Source organism: Nansenia antarctica (assembly GCF_963989245.1).
Source record: "Nansenia antarctica genome assembly, chromosome: 6".
Classification (NCBI taxonomy): Eukaryota; Metazoa; Chordata; class Actinopteri; order Argentiniformes; family Microstomatidae; genus Nansenia; species Nansenia antarctica.
The window spans coordinates 59,873,415-59,899,590 of NC_137676.1; the positions used below are offsets into that span (position 1 = coordinate 59,873,415).

The 26,176-nt window shown below is 43.6% G+C and overlaps 2 protein-coding genes across 2 annotated transcripts in view; one reads left to right on the top strand and one right to left on the bottom strand.

Annotated features, from left to right (window-relative positions):
• Positions 1 to 2,136: 2,136 nt before the first annotated feature.
• LOC308160751 (NACHT, LRR and PYD domains-containing protein 3-like) lies at positions 2,137 to 11,205 on the top strand (the record flags this gene model as incomplete). The annotated part of the gene is made up of 11 exons (XM_080534693.1): positions 2,137 to 2,141; positions 2,273 to 2,386; positions 3,146 to 3,259; positions 4,745 to 4,826; positions 4,998 to 5,229; positions 5,902 to 7,693; positions 8,241 to 8,405; positions 8,595 to 8,768; positions 9,716 to 9,889; positions 10,005 to 10,051; positions 10,673 to 11,205. The coding sequence occupies 11 exons, from the start codon at positions 2,137 to 2,139 to the stop codon at positions 11,203 to 11,205; spliced, it is 3,432 nt and encodes a 1,143-aa protein (XP_080390819.1).
• A 10,190-nt stretch (positions 11,206 to 21,395) lies between these two features.
• Positions 21,396 to 26,176, bottom strand: part of LOC308160752 (kelch-like protein 10) — a gene marked incomplete at both ends in the record, with an annotated part of 125,048 nt that continues 120,267 nt past the window's right edge. Inside the window, one exon of the mRNA XM_080534694.1 lies at positions 21,396 to 21,761. Coding sequence (XP_080390820.1) covers positions 21,396 to 21,761 — 366 coding nt within the window. The remainder of the gene's footprint in view (positions 21,762 to 26,176) is intronic.

A 26,176-nucleotide genomic window follows, 5' to 3' on the forward strand; every position in this document is an offset into this window, starting at 1 on the left:
GACCATGGACAGCTCCCGACCAGCCCACCTGAAACCACTCAGCAGTCACACAGCTGCAGGCAGTGGAGCCTTCAGAGTCAGACAGACAGGCTAGAACCAGCATGGGGCTGGAGTTTTACAGTAGACCAGTCATAGATATAGATATATATGGAATAAACATCTATGATGAGGAAGATGGATGGAGACCCAGAGGCCCTGGTTACACCTGGTAGGTATCCTGATTGATGTGTGTCAGAGAAAATATCTGCAAGGGGCAATATTTCCCCTTTGGTAATTAAAAGTTTATTTCCTGCAGCATGAATATCATGTGTGTGTGTGTGTGTGTGTGTGTGTGTGTGTGTGTGTGTGTGTGTGTGTTTGACATTAATGGCCAAAGTTTGTAAGAGAATTATCATCATTTACTTCACTCTTATTCAACATTGTCTAATGGAGGCTGTCATGCCAGGTTATGTCCATTCCAGTGTATGTGCACCATAAGGTGATACAATGTGGACAAACAGGTTCATACAAGGAAGAAGAGTGTCGGGAAGTTTGATAGTCATCAACAAATACCAACTGGAGAGACATTAATAGAAGTAGGAGGTGCAGCAAACCTCCATATGGGCATCATAGATAAGGTGATACAGGGGAGAACTCCATCAGTGAAGAGCAAGACAGACAGCTGACCACTGATGTGGGAGACAGATCTCAACTGTAAGTTGCTGTTTTTCATTCATGCCTGTGTGTCTTATATGATTAGGATGAACTCACATGTTTTATTTTTACTTTTTTACGTTTTTATTTCAATTTCAGCAACTCGTACAATCATGTCATGTTTTGTCTACTGTTTTTTCCATGTTTTTGTGTCAACTCACAGAATGATGTAGTCATAACATACTACGCTAGCCAACAATATGTGAACAGCCAGTTTATAAAGCCTCAACCTGGTTTTGTCCTGCTGACTGTGATCTGACTGAGAGAGAGATGGAGGGATCAACTACATGAGGTCCTACATACATTTAACAAAAATATAAACGCAACACTTTTGTTTTTGCTCCAATTTTTCACGAGTTGAAATCAAAGACCTAAGCTCTATGTACACAAATTGTACACTCTCAAATTGTGTTCTCAATTTTGTTTAAATCTGTGTTAGTGAGCACTTCTCCTTTGCTGAGATAATCCATCCACCTGACAGGTGTGGCATATCCAGATGCAGATTAGACAGCATGATTATTGCACACATGTTTCTTAGGCTGGTCACAATAAAATGCCGTCTCAAATGTGCAGTTTTATCACACAGCACAATGCCACAGATGTCGCAAGTTTTGCGGGAGCATGCAATTGGAATTTCTCACAGGAATGTCCACCAGAGCTGTTGCAGGTGAATGTAATGTTTATTTCTCTACCATAAGCCTACTCTAAAGTCATTTCCAATTCCAATTCCAATTCTCGGAAACACCTTTGGAGACGACTTATGGTAGAGAAATGAACATTAAATTCACAGGCAACAGCTCTGGTGGACATTCCTGCCAATTGCACGCTCGTGTTGTGTGCATAACCACAGGGAAAAGAATAGAATTTCTATTTTGAGAGAGAGAGCTATTTCCTGTATATGCAGGAAAACAGAGCCACACCTATCCAATGTTCTCCGATCTACACAAGGGTGTCAGGGTGAGTGGTTGTTCCTGAACACACTGGTTCATCAGGAAAGAGAGTGACATATGAACTGAACATAAACTGACAGAAGTAGGATCAGTAGACAAACCGGTTCATACAAGGAAGAAGAAGTCAGATAGACATACAGACAGACAGAGACATTGTAAGTATTCCTCTTAAGCTTCAGACAGATATTGTAAGTATCCCTTGTTAGCTTCAGAAGAGAGATATACTATACAGTATCAGCAGGCTTTCATGTGCCTTTCCTCCCTCTGTTTAGCCCCATACTGTAGTTTCTAACTTCATTGTTTTTTTTAACTACTATCGTTCAGGTTTATAGCAAGAGGTCCTTTGAGGAGAGAGTGGAGGGGACCCCTGCCTCTAAAATGAGTCTCTATGGAGAGAGAGGAGGGGACCACTGCCTCTAAAATGAGTCTCTCTGGGGAGAGAGAGGAGGGGACCACTGCCTCTAAAATGAGTCTCTCTGGGGAGGTTGAAGCCATGGGGTAAGAGAAGAGTCTCTGGAGGGCATTTACCATGAAGATGATGATAGTGATGACACACACTCATATGAACACATGACATCCATTATGTTCTGTTAAACATGTGAGAATGTTGGTGTCTTTGTGTTTGACAGGGTCCAGCAGGAGAGACCAGCCTCACCTGTACCCAGCTGTGTGTCCATGAAGAGTGACGGGTCTATGGGACCTCCAATAAACTTCAGACAAGGAAACGTCACTACTAAACAAGGGTAGGTGTAACATGGGGGATGTGAGCCACTAACTACAAGACTACGCCACTTGTTTGTTTCACGAGGTCTAAGCTACTTACAAATACAATAATTTGGACTGTTAGTATTTTGTAATGTTCATCTGACCCAGGAACTATGTTTAACTTTAATAACTTAGTTACAATGGCCTAAAACAACAATGGGTTTTCAATCATACCTCAGTCCGTATACAGTAATCTGAATCTGGTCTAGACATCCAATATACTTCAGAGAAAGACCAGCTCATTCTGGTCAAGGTTTAGTTTGAGGTTTTGACTTCAGATCTTTACCAAAAGTTGCATTTGCTCATCTAACTTAGCTGTCATATCAGGCCTGGCCACACCGTCTCCACTCTCCTCCTCCCAGTGCCCCCCGACCCTCCATGGTAATGGGGATTCATTAACACTCTGTCCTTCACAATGCCACACTCCTGTGTAACTGGCTCTAGGTGCTCAGCTCATATGGCACGTTTAAAAACACAACTCCACCTTGTAATCCAGGGTCCAGCAGGAGAGACCAGCCTCACCTGTACCCAGCTGTGTGTCCATGAAGAGTGACGGGTCTATGAGACCTCCAATATACTTCCGAGAAAGACCACCTCATTCTGGCCAACGGTTAGTTTGAGGTTTAATCCTCGTAGTCAATATCCTGACGACACACAGACAGACACGGATAAGAACACATGACATCCATTATCTTCTGTTAAACATGTGAGAATGTTGGTGTCTTTGTGTTTGACAGGGTCCAGCAGGAGAGACCAGCCTCACCTGTACCCAGCTGTGTGTCCATGAAGAGTGACGGGTCTATGAGACCACCAATATACTTCAGAGAAAGACCACCTCATTCTGGTCAAAGGTTAGTTTGAGGTTTTGACTTCAGATCTTTAACAAAAAGCTGCATTTGCTCATCTGACCTAGCAGTCAGATCAGGGCATTTGGTCGGATGTCATCCCTCTGTAACTGTGGTGGCTGGGGTACAACAGTGTGAGTGTGGTGGTGATACCTGGGGATTAAAGGCCAATCATCCAAAAATATATATACTATCTGGTGTCACACACAATTCAAGTTTCAAGTTTCTTATTACATCCCACTATACAAGTATAAGAGAGTAACATGCTTAGGCTTCAGTTCCTCAACATTGCAGCGACTAGAGAAATAAAGTGGCGTAGTTATGCAAAATAAACAAATATGGCAAATAAGGCAAAGATAAGTAAAGTGACAATAGTTACTATTTAATAGTACTATTTTGTATATTTAGTATTAAATATCCTATTATAGGAGTTGAAGGGAACAAAGGAATCTGAGTTTAAATGTTATATTACACAAATTAAAATGTTACCCTCAGTAACAGACGTGTTGCTCGCTTGGGAAACAAAAACATGGCATGTGGCATGGGACTGTCAAAAACATGGCATTCCTGTAATTCTACACATTGGAGTTGGTGACTAATGCTCACTTAAATTTCTCTGAATATGTTTACTTTGTTGAACAAGACCAGGCTGCAGGTCAATTCTCTGAAGGTGTGCTGTAGACCAAATCAAATCAAATCAAATTTTATTTGTATAGCGCATTTCTTACAAGATGCAACTCAATGCGCTTCACACAATGAAAATGTTCAGTCAATCAGTCAATCAATCAATCAATACTGACAGAGCCGCGAGCAGGCAAAAGTAAAAAACCTGTATACTATGTAGCCAGGAAAAATTCCCTTGCAGCCCTCTACCAATAGAGCGACCAAGTAAGCATCATTATCATTGTCAACGAGGCACAAATTATAAACTGTCCATTAATTGTTGTGACAATTGCCTAAACATCATACTTTGGTCAGGATTACTTAGAGTAGTGAATGCACATTTCTAAAACCTCAACAAAGAGAATCCTAAGTTACCTCAGAGAATCCCCTTATATAATGTGAAAAGTTGTTTGCCCTCAGGTTTAAATTTTCATTAGCAACATTTAATCTCTCTGATTCAATTGTGTTCTTTTTGATCTGATTGAGAAGTTCATTTAATGGCTATTACTGTTAATTTAACATCATCATAATCTCTTGTCTGCTTAAACCTATTAAATCAGCACCTACCTCTCTACCCCCTCCCTCTCAGTAGCATCTGGCATCTCAGTAGCAAGCCTATTTTCTTTTATTCAAACACTTCATGTTTATTTTGACTCATTCTGATCAAAGGTTAGTTTGAGGTTTAATCCTCGTAGTGGTCTATGAGGCTGCTAATAACATTCAGTAACGGTATACACTTAAGTTATTCTATTTGGGAAACTGGGCCTTATTCACACTCATCTGGATAAATACATCTGCTTATTTCTTGTTTTTACCCAAAATCCCCAGTGACCAGGTGAAGAGACCAGAGTCAGAGATTCCCAGTGATCAGTCTGTCCAGAGTCAAAGTGAACTGGCCCCCATATTCAGGGTGAGCTAAATAGAAAGTATGACATGGAAAATGGCAGAAGTCATTTTTTTCTTGTTTCAATTGCATGCCAAAGTCAAATGATGTGTTTTTTGTATTTAGTATCTGTACTGTGTATACAGGTTTACCCAGTAATGTCTGTCTCACTCCTCTTTATTTTTCCAAATGTTTCAGTTGCTTGAAGACAATGTCATCACTTTAGTGAGAAATCAGCTGAAGAGGTTCAAGAGGCTTATTTCTCAAGACTACCCAGAGTGCATTGAGAGTCAGGGGGAGGAAGAGGAAGTGGTGGATGATGAAGAAGAAGAGAAGCAGGAGAGCAGTGCCAGAGAGGGGGCTCTGAAGATCACACTGCACGTCCTGAGGAACATGAACCAGAAGGAGCTCGCTGACACACTGGAGAACCGTAAGAGACGTCATACAGTTATGTGAAAAAATTAGGACACCCCATGAAGTATTCAATAGTTGTTTAAGAAATATGGACATATACAGTATTTGTTCTTCTTTCAAACAATATCTGTAGATAAATGTGATGTAATTGAACCAAAAACACTTTGTTATCATTTATTTAACAAAAAATGAACAAAGATGGCAATTCCTACTGAGGAATAAGTTAGGACACCCTATGACCTAATGGTATTGCCCCCCTATTGCCCCCTTTGGCTGAAATAACCTCAATTAGATGTTTCCTATAACTGTCTACCAGTCTCTGACATCGACCAGGAGAAAGTTTTTCCCGCTCCTCCCTGCAGAATTCTTTCAGCTGTGTGATGTTTGAGGGGTGTCTTGCGTGCACAGCCCGTTTCAAATCACCCACCATATCAGTAGGATTACGATCTGGGCTTTGACTTGGCCATGACCCATGGTCAATGGTCAAGAACTCTCCATTGCATAGTAACAGGGTTAGACAGTTCCTATAACACAGATGGACTAAGGACTGTCATTATCTACTTGTGTAGTAATGTATCATTCAGCTACAGTACATGTAATTATTTACTATATAACAATTTGTTAATTAATACAACATTTAATTACAGTTACTGCATGTATTGGATAAACGTATTGTTTTGTCATTCAGATGAACTTGCTGTGGTTTGCCAACATGAACTCAAGTCCACCCTGAAGAAGAAGTTTCAGTGTGTGTTTGAGGGAATAGCTGAGCAAGGCAAGCCAATACGTCTTGATAAGGTCTACACAGAGGTCTACATCACAGAGGGTGGAAGTGGAGAGGTCAATAATGAACATGAGGTCAGACAGATTGAGACAGCATCCAGAAGACCAGCAACACAGGAGACACCAATCAAATGCACCGACATCTTCAAGCCTTTACCTGGACAAGACAAACCAATCAGAAATGTGCTGACAAAGGGAGTCTCTGGCATTGGAAAAACAGTCTCTACTCAGAAGTTCATTACGGAATGGGCTGAAGGAAAAGCCAATCAGGATCTCCAGTTCATATTTCCACTCCCTTTCCGGGAGCTGAATTTAATGAAAGAGAAGAAGCGCAGTTTGATAGAACTTCTTGAACATGTCTTCACTGAAATAAAAGAATCAGGAATCACCAACTTTGACAAGTATAACGTTCTGTTCATCTTTGATGGTCTGGATGAGTGTCGTCTTCCTCTAGACTTCGAGAACAACGAGACATGTTGTGATGTCACAGAGTCAACCTCCGTTGACGTGCTGCTGACAAACCTCATCAAGGGGAATCTGCTTCCCTCTGCTCTCATCTGGATAACCTCCCGTCCTGCAGCAGCCAATCAGATCCCTCCTGAGTGTATTGACCAAGTGACAGAGGTACGAGGGTTCAACAACCCACAGAAGGAGGAGTACTTCAGGAAGAGGATCAGTGATGAGAACCTGGCCAGCAGAATCAACACACACATGAAGTCATCAAGGAGCCTCCACATCATGTGCCACATACCAGTGTTTTGTTGGCTCTCAGCCGATGTTCTCGAGAGACTGTTGGGTGAAGCAGAGAGAGGAGAGATGCCCAATACTCTGACACAGATGTACACACACTTCCTAGTATTTCAGACCAAACAGAGGAATGTGAAGTACCTTGGAAACCATGACAGAGATCCACACTGGGATAAAGAGCTAATTCTGTCACTGGGAAAACTGGCCTTCAAACAGCTGGAAAAGGGCAACATGATCTTCTATGAGGAAGACCTGAGAGAGTGTGGCATTGATGTCACAGAAGCCTCAGTGTACTCAGGAGTGTGCACTCAGATCTTCAGAGCGGAGTGTGGGCCGCACAACATGTTCAGCTTTGTGCATCTGAGCATCCAGGAGTTTCTAGCTGCTTTATATGTGTTCCTCACATTCAACGACACTAATGAGATTCTACTGGTCAAACAGAAATCCTCATGCAGGCTGCTATGCTCATCACTCACCAGACGCAAACCTCTGGTCGACTTACACAAGAGTGCAGTGGACAAGGCCTTACAGAGTCAGAATGGTCACCTGGACCTGTTCCTCCGCTTCCTCCTGGGCCTCTCACTGGAGTCCAATCAGAATCTCCTACGAGGCCTTCTGACACCGACAAGAAGCAGCTCACAAACCAATGAGGAAACAGTCAAGTATATTAAGGAGAAGATCAGGGAGAATCCCTCTCCAGAGAGGTGCATCAATCTGTTCCACTGTCTGAATGAGCTGAATGACCATTCTCTAGTGGAGGAGATCCAAAGCTACCTGAGCTCAGGAAGTCTCTCAAAAGCCCAACTCTCACCTGCACAGTGGTCAGCTCTGGTTTTTGTGTTGCTGACTTCAGAAGAAGAGCTGGATGTGTTTGACCTGAAGAAATACTCCAGATCAGAGGAGGGTCTTCTGAGGCTGCTGCCAGTGGTCACAGCCTCTAAGACGGCACTGTAAGTAAATTGACAAAATTACTAGAATTAAACATGAATTAGGACGATTTCAGGTTTATGAAAATGTATTCTAGAATAGTAATTAGTAAGTACTTAATGAAAAATACAACACAAAATTCCTCTTCATCACAAACCCTAACAACCAGTACTTGGTGTGAAAGACAAAATTACCTTTTGGAGATATTGATCACCTAATATAATTTAATGATTTATCTAAAACATATTAATATTGAGCACTTGGTCAAAAGTAATAACACTTTCCTTGATTCCCTGCTTCTCACTCATACTTGACACACAAAAATGCATCATTTATATGATAATTCACAAAACAAACAGTACATAATTGGTGTGAGAGGCAAAGTGACTTTATGCTGTTTGTTTTAATGTGCTTTCCTCCTCCATCCTGGACAATCTGACCACAGATCAGCTCATGGGGCGACACAATACTGCACTAACCCAATAACTGGGAAATATTTCAGACTTAAGACCACAGTGATCTTTTGGCTACATGTATTTATTTGTATTTGTATTTGTATTCCTCATTCAGGCTGAATGGATGTGACCTTACAGAAAGATGCTGTGAAGCGTTGGCCTCAGCTCTCAGCTCAGACTCCTGCCAACTGAGAGAGCTGGACCTCGATCTACGTGACAGGGGGGTGATACTGCTCTCTGCTGGACTGGGGAGTCCACACTGCAAACTTGAGAAACTGAGGTGAGGTCTTAAACTATTCTTTTCAGACACATCATTCCTAAGTGTCTGTTACATTATCATTCTATAGAATCAAGGATACTTGCACTGCAAAGCACAATGACAGCGACAGAAAATGTACATGATCTTCCAATGAATTCCAATATAGTGATATAGTTTGGCTACCTGTATTTATTTGTGTTCCTCATTCAGGCTGAATGGATGTGACCTCACAGAGAGATGCTGTAAAGCATTGGCCTCAGTTCTCAGCTCACAGTCCTCCCACCTGAGAGAGCTGGACCTCAGTCATAATGATCTACGTGACGCGGGGATGAAGCTGCTCTCTGTTGGACTGGGGAGTCCACACTGTAAACTACAGACTCTGAGGTGAGGTCTTAGACTATTGTTGTTGCCAGACACATCATTCCATACAATACAAGTATCTGTTACACTATCAATAATACACTGCAAAGCTCAATGACGGAGACAGAAAATGTACATGATCTTCCTTCTTTTTGGGGGGGGGGGGCCCGCCACCACCCCACCTTTTTCGGATGACTACATTTACTTTATTTTGTATTCTTATTCAAATTAGAAACCAATGAAGGAAAAGAAAAATGATAATACAAATAGTAATAGTCAGTACATGATCTTCCAATAATTTCCTCTACATTTCGCTGCCTACCCTAGTGCATGCACACACTTTAGGAAGCCTTTATTTATTTTACCTTGGAACGGCATCCCATGCATGCACCCTTAACGTAGGACTACTTCCCCCTCCAAAAAGATAAATAAATAAAAGGTCCATAATATGAGCGGTCTTTATAATAAAAATCTTTGTAGGATACTGTCTTACCTATCTCAGATAGTGTATTAGAGAAACCATTTAATAGGACACATGCACAGTAACTCAGCACATCCCCACCAACAGGGGACCAACCCAGGGGACAGATTTAACCGGTGCCAAACTGACTGACTGTCTTGAATTGTACCGTTACTAAATAAAATCATAAACAAGTATAATACTGATCATAAAGGAATCAGTGAACAGTGTATGACTGAACAAAATATAACCATCATGACATGGTCATATTGGTTGACATAGATTGTTGTTTGGCTATATTGATAATAAGAATATCATAAATGACAGATGAGAATTCTGTCACACTATCAAGGAGGGAGCAATGAGGTGAGGTGAGGTATTTTTGGGTGTGTAAGCATGAGTATCTAGGACCATTATAATGCACTAGTTTGAATGTTCTTTATTTAAATACAATGTGTCTAGCCTTTCAAGTGCTAAATTATGAGGATAATGAGTGAAACTATTTCCCCAGGTTGTCATTCTGTGGAATCTCAGAGGAAGGCTGTGCTTCTCTGGCTTCAGCTCTGAGGTCTAACCCCTCCCACCTGAGAGAGCTGGATCTCAGCTACAATCACCCAGGAGACTCAGGACTGGTGCTGCTCTCTACTGTACAGAAAGATCCACTCTGTAAACTACAGACACTCAGGTACAGGCTTAATAAGTGGCTGGACGTATCAATGAGATTAATGCACAGTATCTATTTTCCACATGATTGTGAATGTGTCATCCAACCACTGTGGGTTCTTCTGTGATTGATATAGTGTGGACCATGGTGGAGAGTGCAGGCTCAAACCTGGGCTGATCAAATGTAAGTCACCATATTTACCTAACTTTGATTTGTTACAAAATGAAGCATTATAATTTATGCATTTTTGGTGATTTAAGACACCGGTGGCACTGCTATAATGTTGAACATTTCACCGACCGTATTCACCCTCGGCACTAAATTGATTCATATGATGTTGTCTTTAAAATGACATGGATGGGTTTTTCTTTGTAAAACAACACTCCTATGGGTCCCAAAGGTGTGTATTTAACTCACAAACTGCCAAAGAATTCCGTAACACTCACCACCTAGACTGCCAAGTGTTTTATGTCGTATTTACCTGATTGGCTACAAAATCAAGCATCATAACTTATACATTTTTGGTGAATTGGCACTCTATAATGTTCTACATTTGACAGACTTTATTGACCCTCTAGTCTATAGTAAATTGATTCATCGCTGTAGAGAATAGGAATGTGATATTACTCAAGAATCAGGGTACAGCAGAGTTTGAACAGCACCAGTATTGTATTCATATGTAAATCAAAAATATTAGTAAATGTAAAACATTTTGTAATATCACATTGTATACACAAGTGTAATTGAATATTGTAATTTATTCAATTGTATTGATTTGATGATTATTTTTGCCCTCTCAATCAGATACATGTAAACTCACTTTGGACCCAAACACAGCACACAGCAACCTCTCTCTATCTGAGGAGAACAGAAAGGTGACACAGGGGAGAGAGGAGCAGCCGTATCCTGATCACCCAGAGAGATATGACCGCTGTCAACCGGTGCTCTGTACAGAGGGTCTGACTGGGCGCTGTTACTGGGAGGTAGAGTGGACTGGGACAGTGGCTTCTATAGGTGTGACATCTAAAGGTAATGACTGTAGGTTGGGAGACAATGACAAGTCCTGGAGCCTGAGGTGCTCTGTTGACAGTTACTCCGTCAGGCACAATAGTAAGAGAACTGACATAGATGTCCCCTCCTCTGGCTCCCATAGAGTAGGAGTGTATCTGGACTGGCCGGCCGGCACTCTGTCCTTCTACAGTGTCTCCTCTGACACACTGACCCTCCTTCACACATTCCACTCTACATTCATTGAGCCACTCTACCCAGGGTTTTGGCTTTGGGACTATGGCTCAGTGACTCTAAAATATGAAAATAAAACACTAAAGAATAGATGATGGGTCATACATAAGACATACATTTATTCCCAATGATTACGGTCTAACAGTTATGGACATATCAAACATCAAACAAACTCAACACAGCTGGTCACATGACCAACTAACACAAGTTAACATTAAGTTATATCTGACTCCAAAAGACATCTCATGGTTAATAATGATTGATGATGCTTTGCTCATCCCTGTGTGACAGACAACCGATCATATTGAATCCTATATTCATTAAGAATACCCAAAATGCAATTTCACCATGCGCTCAAGTTAAGATAAATCGACCTGTGAAGAGTTCAGGCCAATAGCTGAAGCTGATGACATTAGATATTAAATGAGGGAACCTTGACAATGACAATTATGTCATGCTGTTTAAACATAACCTTTATCTAGTGCACAACATCACATTAATGCACATAAGAAGAATGATAATAGAGTATCAACAAAATAACCAATTTAACAGTTTCAAAGCAACATATGACTAAGTTTTAACTGTTAACATACGTCAAGGACAACATGGGAGAATGGTGCCCGTGCCGGGCCTGACCCAAAACTCAAAGAATATCTTGCTGTCCCTTGCCTTAAATATCATTAACAACAAAGGACAAGGTGTGGGACCATTACAATCGCAAAGGAATGGCGAGGGTGTGATTTCATCAGACACATTACAATTGTAAAGGAATTGACAAATGGTGAGGGTGCGACTTCTTCAGGATGTCCGCCAGGGTCAACTGCAAATCATGCACATTGAAATCAAGGCTGGTGCCACAAAAATCAGTCTACAACTCTGTGTAAACAAGTAGAGAGATCACATTGAACACCAAAGGCACAAAGATGATGGGTCATAATAACATGAGGTCATGACGTAGTTTTACATTCACATTAAGCTTCATACACTCAAATTCAAAGGTTGTGATTTTTCACTAAGATCAAGCCTACACACATGCAGTTGGATAGTAGTGTATTTTCCCTGAGATGTTGGATGTACAGATGTTCCTTCTACCCTGTGTGTAGTGTGCAGTGTGTAGAGTGTAGTTTGCATTGTGTAGTGTTTGTAGTGTGTATCGTCTGTGTAGTTCTCATGATGAGTAGCCCTGTCTGAGACCTGTCCGACCAAATATCGTCCTCGGACCACAAGGATGTCCTCTTGGTTTAATAGTAGAATCTAGGGTCATCCAGGGGAGAGGTATCCAGTTTGAACACTACTGGTTATGTCAGTAACCCTGCTGGTTATGTCCCACTCTGACCACTAGAGGGCAGAAGCACAGGTCCTGTGAGATGGAGTCAGGACTGTGTCAGTGTCGGTTTATTCTCCTGCCTCACATCCTAACTACAGCAGTTGATGAGAACCAGTTGGTTATTTGCTCATTGTGAAATATGTAAAAATAAATATTTAAAAAAAAAAAAAAAAAAAATGACATAGACTGACAAAGTAGAAGCTTGGAATTTTCTGTACAAGGTTATATTATTATTACTGTGTATATTTGATATATTTCTTTCTTTTTTCTTATTATTGTTTCTTTATTATTATTATTATTATAAGAATGCAACTGATAGTGAAATAGACTGCAATACAGTGACAAAACAGAAGCTTGGAAGTTTCTGTGCAAGGTTATATGTTTTTTTTTTTGTTTTTTTTTATGGAAATGTAATAAAACAATGCAGATTAATCATTATATGATAACATTTCTGCATTTGGTGATGAGAAAATGTCAATACTGAGCTGACAAATAAACTGTATTTTTTTTAATGGAAGGATATGGAATTATTTTGTAATCCTTTCAGACATGAAACCTGTATCCTGTCAACAGAAAATGTCACAAACAAACAACATGTAGGGATGGGGGGTAATGGTGGGTAGATATGGTGTCAGACAGTAAGGATGCTATTGGAGGTGGACAGTTTGAGCTCCTCCCGGGGGTTCTGCAGGGTATCTCGCTCAGCATACTCGAGCACATTGGGTAGTCCGTGCACCACACAGCAGCTAACGACACCCTGGGAGATGCCCATGTCATGGGCGTCATGCCACTCATCTGTCTTCTCATCGTAGTACTCCACATTGGAGGTGGTGGTGAAGCCAGTGAAGCTGCCCACCACAAACAGAAGATCATCCACCACCTCGATGCCAAAGTTGCTCCGTGGGTTCAACATGGTGGGAACTGCGCGCCAGGTGTTGGTCTGGGGATTGTAGCACTCTGCGTGTCGCAGACAGTTGGCTCCATCAAAGCCGCCCACCTAAGAGAGGATAGGAGAAATGTGGGTCAATAACAGAATATCAGAACTTGAGCATAGATTTATTGTGTATTTTTATGTAGGTCTCACCGCATAGACCTGCTCCCCATAGGCGATGACCCCCAACCCACAACGTCGTCTTCTCATGGGGGCGATCAGAGTCCATTGGTTGGTCTCAGGGTTGAAGCACTCTGCTGTACACAGCCACTCATTCCGATTCATACCACCACATATGTATACCTAGAGTTAAGGCAACTTGTAAATTCATCCATCCTGGCTTTTTAATAGATTCATTGTACAATAGTTATCAAGTTGTGTTCCAGGTACAGTTAGTCTTACCTATTCCACTTACCTTTCCAAAAAGTGTGGTGGCACTGGCATCACTTCTCTGCCCATGCATGGGTGAGATGAGTGTCCACTGGTTGGTCTCAGGCTCATAGCGCTCAGCAGTGTTGAGTCGCACATAGCCATCAAAGCCGCCCATGGCGTAGATGCAGCCACCCAGCACAGCCACACTGACTAAGCAGCGCCGTGAGTGCATGGGTGCCACTTGGTGCCAAGTGTGTGTGACTGGGTTGAACTTGCGCACACTATTGAAGTAGTCAACAAAACAGTACACAAAACCATTGAGGTAGGCAGCACCGTGGTAGGCCTGTGCGCTCTCCTCCTCTCGAGTCACATTGACCCATCGGTCAGCCCGTGCATCATACGCCTTAATGCCATTGGTGGGGCTGTCCCAACTCCAACCACCGATGGCCAGTAAGATGGCATAGGGCAGGCGAGGGCGGGTCAGAGGGTTGCTGCTGTCAGAGCTGAACATGGCCTTCAGTGCGTTGATGATGATGGGCTTGCAGTCATCATTGGCTCTCACCAGTGGATTATTCTTCACATTGTTCATGAAGTAGTCTGCTGTCATCAAGGCCATGCGTACCTAAGCAAACAGACACAGACAGATATGGACACAGAATGCAGTCGGCAGCCTTTATGAAATGCATCAAACATTTACGTGTTACGTGTGTTGTCCAACTCTCAGTCACCTTAGGCAACAGCACCGAGATCTGGGCTTTGCGGTCTTGAGGAGAATGGCCAATCCAGCACAGGATGGCCTCAAACACTACATCTTCCTGCTTCACATTCAGGTCGTCCTTCTCAATGATGTCACGAAACTGCCACAGCGAGAGTTCTAGGAACTCCTCGGAGCTACGCACCATCTCCTTAAAGTGATGCAGGATGAAGAGAGAGGACCTGCGCCTCAGCTCATAGCAGGAGTAGAAGTCTGCAAACGTACAGATGCCAATGCAGTTCTCCGGGCACAGCTGGGCCTCTAGGTAGTCAGAGCAGGCTTGCACAATGCCCATGACAGAGAACTGATCTGCAGCCACCAGAAGCTGCTCCACATTCTCGTCAGTGACAGGCACAGAGCGTGTGTAGGCATACTCAATAATGAGACGCATCATGTCCGGTGACACACCAGGAATATTGTACACCCGCTTTTCTATGTTGTTCCAGACAATTGTGAAGAGAGCTCTGTGGGTCAGGGTTTAGAGAGGAGGGATATGATGGTCAGGAATCATCCATATACTGTACCAGATTTTCTCAATACTCTTTTCAATACAGCACAGCTATATAATAAACACCCTCTGCAAGTATATGACAATATAAAGAGGGGTACACAAATATTATGAATCAATAGTTGCATGCTATCTTTTATAGAATGTATCATTTGCTGCCACAAAGAACAATGTGTAAGCTCTTGTAGGATCTGGCTATTTTCTTCTGATTATCCTGTGGATCCATGCCAAGTGAATCCCTGCCATCCATCATGGCCACATCCCCACAAAGTTAAGACACTCACCGGAAATATGGACTGCAGCCGCAAAGGATATTCTTGTGTGCGTTGAAGTCGATGCCATTGACTTTAATCACCACGTCACAGAATTTTCCTTCCATCCTCTATCAAATTATGGTAAGTGTAGTGTCCTTGTTTTTCAATGAAGGACTACAATACGTTAAATGGAGTGGCCGACCAGAAACCACAAAGATCAAAATGTTCTGAGCCTTGACTGTCTTACACTAATGTTAGCTAGCCAGATTCTAGCTAGACACATTATTTAGACACATAGAAAGACAAACTAAAACACTAGAACAACAGTCACATGAACAACTACAGGACAGTCTTGTCAGATACGGTAGCTAATCAGTTTCGTGTTTGTAAATATGTCGTGTTGCCATCTGTCAGTGGGTATCATCATAACAAGGCAGTCATCACCCTGCAATTACTAAGGGTAGAGGGTAATAGAGGGTAATAGCGTGGCTAATGTTAACAAGCTAACGGTTGATAATGCTAACGTTTAGGACGTTATCACATCATTTCAGTCAGTCTAACTTGATAACTAAGTTGATAGTCTCTTTTTATCAGCACAGCACGTTTCATACACGTTTCAATAACACCGTAGCATCTCAGTAGAACTCACCGAGACGTTGCCTTCGGCAAATAGCAGCAGACGTGTAACTTCAGGGGCTACAGGTCTTTCAAGGTTCGGTGGATCTGGTTGGGGAAGATATTTCCTTTACTGAATATTTTAGAAAGCTATAATAGATTTACCGATAGTAACCACACACATATATTTTACTTACACGTGTTACTCCGTTCTCTGCCTCAACCTGCTTCCAGTGGCGGTAGATATTGATAGATATCGGCTGGCCAATAGAGGGCGCTAGGGCGTTTTGAGGGACTTTAAGAACGTAATTGAACGGGAGAGCCTTCTTTATGCTGCCATCTTGTCCGTGTCTCAACCGGAAGCCTATATGGAGCATGTTCATCTGTGACAGAGTTAGAAACATTTGAGGAGTCACCAAGAGCCAAGTCAGGCTCAGAAATGGAGGATACTCTTTCTGGGTCACTTAGATATAAATCATGTTCATTAACTTTTCTGAAAATTCCTTTTGTTGATGAGCGTGACCTTGTTTGTTGTATTCCTACATGTCTAATGCCTTTATTAGTACAGGGATCACTAACACCCTGTGCAAAACCTCCACTGGCTGTGTACTGATGGTGTCTGTTAGTATAATGTCAGAGTACATTTACATTTACAGTCCCACAGAGTACATTTACATTTGTCAAAAATGGTCGTCTCTTTTTTGATATTAGCTGTGTTGATATTACCCCCCTGCCCCCCTCTACCCTTTCTGTCAGCCCTGAAAATAGGGTAACCATTATGTCATCATCCGATATGGATGTGCTTAACCATTACTGAAAAAATTAAAATGTCTGCATTAGGTAAGAGAAGATAAGTTGACATTGTGTATTGTACACGTATTGTTATTTACAAAAAAAACTGTTCTTAAAGGCAGACTAACTGCTTTTTAAAAGTTAACAGTTTGAACCCTCTCCTCCCCTCCTACCTCTCCCACCAACCCCTCTCCTCCACCCACCCCTCTCCTCCACCCTCTCCTCCCACCCTCCCCTTCTCCCACCCCTCCCCTCCTCCCTCCCCTCCTCTCACCCTCCTCCCTCCCCTCCTCCCTCCCCTCCTCTCACCCTCCTCCCTCCAACCCCTCCCCCTCCTCCAGGACTCGTGAGAGCCTTGCCTCCAACACCTCCAGCATCATGACGGAGAATAACAGACGTCAGAACTCTGCAATCCTGAGCCCCCGTCACATGATCCCCGGTCACCTGACCAGCGTCGGCCCGCCCTTCAACTTCCGCGCTAACCCACAACCCCCTGCTTCCGCGCAGAAGGACAAGCTGACCAAGCCCCCGACCCTGGCCTCCATCACTAGCGTCTGACAGACAGACAGACAGACAGACAGACAGATAGGCAGACACAGGCAGAGAGACAAACAGATGGACAGAGAGAGACAGACAGACAGACAGACTGACAGAGAGACACGCATACAGACAGACAGAGACAGACAGACAGACTGACAGACAGAGTCAGGCAGACAGACAGACAGACAGACTGACAGGCAGACAGATAGGTAGCGAGACAGACACACAGGCAGACAGACACACAGACAGACACACACACACACACACACACACAGAGAGACAGACAGACAAACAGGCAGACTGACAGACAGACAGACAGACCTAGAGAGACAGACAGACACACAGACGCACAGACAGACAAACTGACCTCCATCGCAGGCGTCTGATGGATGTACGGAGGGACTGATCGAGGTGGAGGAGATGGGAGCAACCCTGAAGCCCCCCCTTTCCCTCCCTAGGGATGATGGGACTGTTCGTGACACTGGCATGACTTCCACTTACTGTTCTTACTGCTTCTAGAACACTCTACTGCAAAAACAACAACAACAACAAGAAAACTAAAATATCCTCTCTACCCTGCCCCCTCCAGGATGTACCTGGCTTGGGACTGAAATGATTGTTATTTTTTGCCTTTTCCAGAATTCCTGGATGTTGTAAATGGAGAGAGTTATTGCCAGGAGACACAGACTGTTGGAGGAACACTCGTGGTGCGTTCACGACATGTGTCTGAATTACCACTTTGAAATGTCTCATTTGGAAACTCGTTGTACAAAGATGATACCCGAGTTTCTGACTCAGAGGGTGTCAGAATCCACCAATGGGAAGCCTCGGTTACCTTTCACTCTGAGGTTCCAAGTCTCCGAGGTGTCATGACCTTAGACACCTCGCCCCCCCCCCCCCCCCGTCTGGGAGACTCTGGTGTCAACGCAGCGTTACCACGGCGACCAGAACTGGTCACCCTGTGACGACACACAACGTTACCACGACGACCAGAGACACAGCCTCCTGAGAAGCAGTGAACCAGGAAGAGCTCCAGAGGGTCTCTGATATGTGCAAAGTATTCTAGTTCCATCCTCCTATCCCTATAAGTTCTTTATTGTTGCGATCATGTATACTCAATTCTTTTAAATGTTTAAATGACCAAATACTTGGAGAAGAAAAAAACGTCATTAAAAAGAATAATGTTGAAATGAGAATTTATGACTGGCAAACGTTTATTTATTTTTGGGGGTTGTATCTGTGTTTGAACCAACTGTGTTTTCACACACAATCATTTCATTGGATGAGAAATATCTTGCCCCACCCCTCCCATGGTGACACATTAAGTGTGATAGCTGTCAGCCTGTCATGTGTCTCAGACATACATACATACATACATACATACATACATACATACATACATACATACATACATACATACATACATACATACATACATACATACATACATACAGACAGACACAATGAGGTGATACAATGTGGACAGACTAGTTCATACAGGGGAGAGCTGTATCAGTGAGGAGCAAGACAGAGAGCTGAGCACTGATGTGGGAGACAGATCATAACCGTAAGTTGGTGTTTTTCATAGTTTTTCACTGTTTAATATGATTTGAATAAACTTGCATGCCTTTGTATCATCTCACAAAATGATGTAGCCCTAACATACTACAGTAGCCAACTGTATGTGACCAGCCTGTTAAGAAAGCCTCAACCTGATTTTGTCCAGCTGACTGTGATCTAGTAGGTTCAACTACATGAGGCCCTAGATAATAATAGATAATAATGACTGTGTCTAGACTAGTCAACAGTCTTTACAAAGGTCACTATTGACCAATCAGCAGAGCTATAAGACTGACAGAAGACTGTTGAATACACTCCTCTATGAAGGGTCAATTAGTTGGTTTACTGTATGTCTTTTTTATGTAAAAATGGGCTTGTGTGATCAAAGTTAACTTTTAGGGTTATAGAGAGACATTGTAAATATCCCTTGTTAGCTTCAGGAGAGAGAGATACTGTATATACAGTATCAGCATACTTTCATGTCCCTTTCCTATGCTGTAGTTTCTCACTTCACAGTTTTTAACTTTGGTCTCCTTTAATGTGCTGCGTGTGTTCATTGTTCAGGTTTACAGCAAGAGGTCCTTTGAGGAGAGAGTGGAGGAGACCCCTGGCTCTAAAATGAGTCTCTCTGGGGAGAGAGAGGAGGGGACCACTGCCTCTAAAATTAGTCTCTCTGGGGATGTTGAAGCCATGGGGTAAGAGAAGAGTCTCTGGAGGGCATTTACCATGAAGATGATGATATTGATGATGATGATTATAGATACTTCATTCATAACCAGATTAATGTTAGACATAGGAATGTATATGTACTGTAGTTCAATGCACACTGTATTTACTGTGTAAACTAGTCTCAGGGAGATCACACTGAACACCAAAGGCTCAAAGATGATAGATCAACATGTCATGATGCATTGTTACACAGATCAAGCTTCATACACTCAAACTCAAAGGATTTGATGTTCCACTAAGATCAAGCCTACACACATGCAGTTGGACAGTGGTGTGTTTTCCCTGAGTTGTTGGATGTACAGATGTCCCCTCTCCCTTGTGTGCAGTGTGCAGGGTGTAGTGTGTAGTGTGCATGGTGTAGTGTGTAGTGGCAGTGTAGCTCTCGTGATGAGTAGCCCTGCCAGTCCAAATGGATGTCCTAATGGTAGAATCTTAGGTCATCCAGGGGAGAGATCCCCAGTTTGAGCCCTGCTGGTTACATCAATCCCACTCTGACCACCAGAGGGCAGCAGTGTATGCTCATAAGAGTTCGTCACATTGGGCCATGATGCTGTACTTATCTTATTGAAGTTCTTGCAGTCCAAAGAGAACAAGACTGTGATGACAGAGGCAGGACACTAAGGGAGTCTTGAGGAGAGAAATACCCACTGTGTTGTAATCACACATGACCATGACCCATCTTCCACTAATAGCATAAAGAAGTAAATATGTTTCCATTGTCAGTTTTGCTTTGAAGCACACTTCCACTTCAACATGGTTTTGTTTCCCATTCTTTTAGAGGTAAAACGGATATGACCCCTTGAACTTTAATCATGTGTGGTATTTGACATTTTAGATTTAGGGTCTGCTTTTGAGTGTGTTTATTTTCATGTTTCACCTGAACTTTTTGAAATTGTCCTCCTGCTTCCTCCTGCTGTGAGAATAGCGCTCCATCACTTTGTCAATGATGTTGTCCCTTTTCCACACAAAACACACACGCACACACATGCATACGCGCGCACACACACACACACACACACACACACACACACACGCACGCACGCACACACACACACAGTAACACAGCTGTTATGAAACACACAAAATACATATCAATAATTTATACAGATGAGGTAGTTAGGTTTGGTTTGAGTTCAGAAACTCTGACCCTGGACCTTTTTAGATGCTTGTTTTGTTTTCATACAAATTGGATTTGACGTACTATGGGCATAAAGCAATAATGCCAAGTCAATTCTGTGATGTAGGTGCAATAGCGACCACTGGCAGATTAGCCAGATCAGTCCAGTAATCTGCAACAGGGTTGACAATCATTTCAACATCTAACAATATATAAACAAATAAACAGGATAGTTACTGTCCTCCAAGATGGAGTCCCATTGACAATATCATTATCCGCACTCATAGTTCAGCAGCACATAACTGTACAGATGACATATTGCATTCAATACCCACTAGGGGGCAACAAAGTAACTTTTTAAATATAACCTTGATGCCTGATCTGTCTTGAATGTGGGGTTGAAATGGATAGCTAATCTACATGATTGTTGTGTAGCCCAATATGTGTATGCATCTTTCAAGGCAAACGATAACATTCGTCTTTTGTTTGGAGGGTATTTACATGTAGACGTCAGATATACACGTATTGATGGACATTAATGGGCATGGGCTTGCCCAGCAAAGTTAAGACATGATTGCAAACTAGCATTCAATTAAAGCCTCCCTTATACGTTCATTGTAGAAAAATTATTGTACCACCCGGCCTGATAGAAGCAATAAGAAAGACAGAAATGTTATGTGATTTCCATGGGCACTTGAAGGATTTATTTGGATGGTTTCTGTCTCTGCCCAGATGGACTGCAGTGGGCAGGACCGGGTCATGTAGGGATGGGGGGTAGATATGGTGTCAGACAGTAAGGATGCTATTGGAGGTGGACAGTTTGAGCTCCTCCCGGGGGTTCTGCAGGGTATCTCGCGGGGCAGCATACTCGAGCACATTGGGTAGTCCGTGCACCACACAGCAGCTAACGCCACTGCGGAGGATGCCCATGTCATGGGCGTCATGCCACTCATCTGTCTTCTCATCGTAGCACTCCACATTGCAGGTATCTGTGCCAGTGAAGCCGCCCACCACAAACAGAAGATCATCCACCACCTCGATGCCAAATTTGCTCCGTGGGTTCAACATGGTGGGAACTGCGCGCCAGGTGTTGGTCTGGGGATTGTAGCACTCTGCGTGTCGCAGATGGTTGGCTCCATCAAAGCCGCCCACCTAAGAGAGGATAGGAGAAATGTGGGTCAATAACAGAATATCAGAACTTGAGCATAGATTTATTGTGTATTTTTATGTAGGTCTCACCGCATAGACCTGCTCCCCATAGGCGATGACCCCCAACCCACAACGTCGTCTTCTCATGGGGGCGATCAGAGTCCATTGGTTGGTCTCAGGGTTGAAGCACTCTGCTGTACACAGCCACTCATTCCGATTCATACCACCACATATGTATACCTAGAGTTAAGGCAACTTGTAAATTCATCCATCCTGGCTTTTTAATAGATTCATTGTACAATAGTTATCAAGTTGTGTTCCAGGTACAGTTAGTCTTACCTATTCCACTTACCTTTCCAAAAAGTGTGGTGGCACTGGCATCACTTCTCTGCTCATGCATGGGTGAGATGAGTGTCCACTGGTCGGTCTCAGGCTCATAGCGCTCAGCAGTGTTGAGTCGCACATAGCCATTACAGCCGCCCATGGCGTAGATGCAGCCACCCAGCACAGCCACACTGACCCAGCAGCGCTGTGAGTGCATGGGTGCCACTTGGTGCCAAGTGTGTGTGACTGGGTTGAACTTGCGCACACTACTGAAGTCGTCAAAGCCTCCCACGCAGTACACAAAACCATTGAGGTAGGCAGCACCGTGGTAGGCCCGTGCGCTCTCCTCAGTCACATTGACCCATCGGTCAGCCCGTGCATCATACGCCTCAATGCCATTGGTGGGGCTGCCACCACACCAACCACCGATGGCCAGTAAGATGGCATAGGGCAGGCGAGGGCGGGTCAGAGGGTTGCTGCTGTCAGAGCTGAACATGGCCTTCAGTGCGTTGATGATGATGGGCTTGCAGTCATCATTGGCTCTCACCAGTGGATTATTCTTCACATTGTTCATGAAGTAGTCTGCTGTCATCAAGGCCATGCGTACCTAAGCAAACAGACACAGACAGATATGGACACAGAATGCAGTCGGCAGCCTTTATGAAATGCATCAAACATTTACGTGTTACGTGTGTTGTCCAACTCTCAGTCACCTTAGGCAACAGCACCGAGATCTGGGCTTTGCGGTCTTGAGGAGAATGGCCAATCCAGCACAGGATGGCCTCAAACACTACATCTTCCTGCTTCACATTCAGGTCGTCCTTCTCAATGATGTCACGAAACTGCCACAGCGAGAGTTCTAGGAACTCCTTGGAGCTACGCACCATCTCCTTAAAGTGATGCAGGATGAAGAGAGAGGACCTGCGCCTCAGCTCATAGCAGGAGTAGAAGTCTGCAAACGTACAGATGCCAATGCAGTTCTCCGGGCACAGCTGGGCCTCTAGGTAGTCAGAGCAGGCTTGCACAATGCCCATGACAGAGAACTGATCTGCAGCCACCAGAAGCTGCTCCACATTCTCGTCAGTGACAGGCACAGAGCGTGTGTAGGCATACTCAATAATGAGACGCATCATGTCCGGTGACACACCAGGAATATTGTACACCCGCTTTTCTGAGTCGTTCCAGACAATTGTGAAGAGAGCTCTGTGGGTCAGGGTTTAGAGAGGAGGGATATGATGGTCAGGAATCATCCATATACTGTACCAGATTTTCTCAATACTCTTTTCAATACAGCACAGCAATATAATAAACACCCTCTGCAAGTATATGACAATATAAAGAGGGGTACACAAATATTATGAATCAATAGTTGCATGCTATCTTTTATAGAATGTATCATTTGCTGCCACAAAGAACAATGTGTAAGCTCTTGTAGGATCTGGCTATTTTCTTCTGATTATCCTTTGGATCCATGCCAAGTGAATCCCTGCCATCCATCATGGCCACATCCCCACAAAGTTAAGACACTCACCGGAAATATGGACTGCAGCCGCAAAGGATATTCTTGTGTGCGTTGAAGTCGATGCCATTGACTTTAATCACCACGTCACATAATTTTCCTTCCATCCTCTATCAAATTATGGTAAGTGTAGTGTCCTTGTTTTTCAATGAAGGACTACAATACGTTAAATGGAGTGGCCGACCAGAAACCACAAAGATCAAAATGTTCTGAGCCTTGACTGTCTTACACTAATGTTAGCTAGCCAGATTCTAGCTAGACACATTATTTAGACACATAGAAAGACAAACTAAAACACTAGAACAACAGTCACATGAACAACTACAGGACAGTCTTGTCAGATACGGTAGCTAATCAGTTTCGTGTTTGTAAATATGTCGTGTTGCCATCTGTCAGTGGGTATCATCATAACAAGGCAGTCATCACCCTGCAATTACTAAGGGTAGAGGGTAATAGAGGGTAATAGCGTGGCTAATGTTAACAAGCTAACGGTTGATAATGCTAACGTTTAGGACGTTATCACATCATTTCAGTCAGTCTAACTTGATAACTAAGTTGATAGTCTCTTTTTATCAGCACAGCACGTTTCATACACGTTTCAATAACACCGTAGCATCTCAGTAGAACTCACCGAGACGTTGCCTTCGGCAAATAGCAGCAGACGTGTAACTTCAGGGGCTACAGGTCTTTCAAGGTTCGGTGGATCTGGTTGGGGAAGATATTTCCTTTACTGAATATTTTAGAAAGCTATACTAGATTTACCGATAGTAACCACACACATATATTTTACTTACACGTGTTACTCCGTTCTCTGCCTCAATATGTCTGCTTCCAGTGGCGGTAGATATTGATAGATATCGGCTGGCCAATAGAGGGCGCTAGGGCGTTTTGAGGGACTTTAAGAACGTAATTGAACGGGAGAGCCTTCTTTATGCTGCCATCTTGTCCGTGTCTCAACCGGAAGCCTATATGGAGCATGTTCATCTGTGACAGAGTTAGAAACATTTGAGGAGTCACCAAGAGCCAAGTCAGGCTCAGAAATGGAGGATACTCTTTCTGGGTCACTTAGATATAAATCATGTTCATTAACTTTTCTGAAAATTCCTTTTGTTGATGAGCGTGACCTTGTTTGTTGTATTCCTACATGTCTAATGCCTTTATTAGTACAGGGATCACTAACACCCTGTGCAAAACCTCCACTGGCTGTGTACTGATGGTGTCTGTTAGTATAATGTCAGAGTACATTTACATTTACAGTCCCACAGAGTACATTTACATTTGTCAAAAATGGTCGTCTCTTTTTTGATATTAGCTGTGTTGATATTACCCCCCTGCCCCCCTCTACCCTTTCTGTCAGCCCTGAAAATATGGTAACCATTATGTCATCATCCGATATGGATGTGCTTAACCATTACTGAAACAATTAAAATGTCTGCATTAGGTAAGAGAAGATAAGTTGACATTGTGTATTGTACACGTATTGTTATTTACAAAAAACCTGTTCTTAAAGGCAGACTAACTGCTTTTTAAAAGTTAACAGTTTGAACCCTCTCCTCCCCTCCTACCTCTCCCACCAACCCCTCTCCTCCACCCTCTCCTCCCACCCTCCCCTTCTCCCACCCCTCCCCTCCTCCCTCCCCTCCTCTCACCCTCCTCCCTCCCACCCCTCCCCTCCTCCCTCCCCTCCTCTCACCCTCCTCCCTCCAACCCCTCCCCCTCCTCCAGGACTCGTGAGAGCCTTGCCTCCAACACCTCCAGCATCATGACGGAGAATAACAGACGTCAGAACTCTGCAGTCCTGAGCCCCCGTCACATGATCCCCGGTCACCTGACCAGCGTCGGCCCGCCCTTCAACTTCCGCGCTATCCCACAACCCCCTGCTTCCGCGCAGAAGGACAAGCTGACCAAGCCCCCGACCCTGGCCTCCATCACTAGCGTCTGACAGACAGACAGACAGACAGACAGATAGGCAGACACAGGCAGAGAGACAAACAGACGGACAGAGAGAGACAGACAGACAGACAGACTGACAGAGAGACACGCATACAGACAGACAGAGAGAGACAGACAGACAGACTGACAGACAGAGGCAGACAGACAGACAGACAGACAGACTGACAGGCAGACATATAGGTAGCGAGACAGACACACAGGCAGACAGACAGACAGACACACACACACACACACACACACACAGAGAGAGACAGACAGACAAACAGGCAGACTGACAGACAGACAGACAGACCTAGAGAGACAGACAGACAGACACACAGACGCACAGACAGACAAACTGACCTCCATCGCAGGCGTCTGATGGATGTACGGAGGGACTGATAGAGGTGGAGGAGATGGGAGCAACCCTGAAGCCCCCCCCCCCCTTTCCCTCCCTAGGGATGATGGGACTGTTCGTGACACTGGCATGACTTCCACTTACTGTTCTTACTGCTTCTAGAACACTCTACTGCAAAAACAACAACAACAACAACAACAACAACAAGAAAACTAAAATATCCTCTCTACCCTGCCCCCTCCAGGATGTACCTGGCTTGGGACTGAAATGATTGTTATTTTTTGC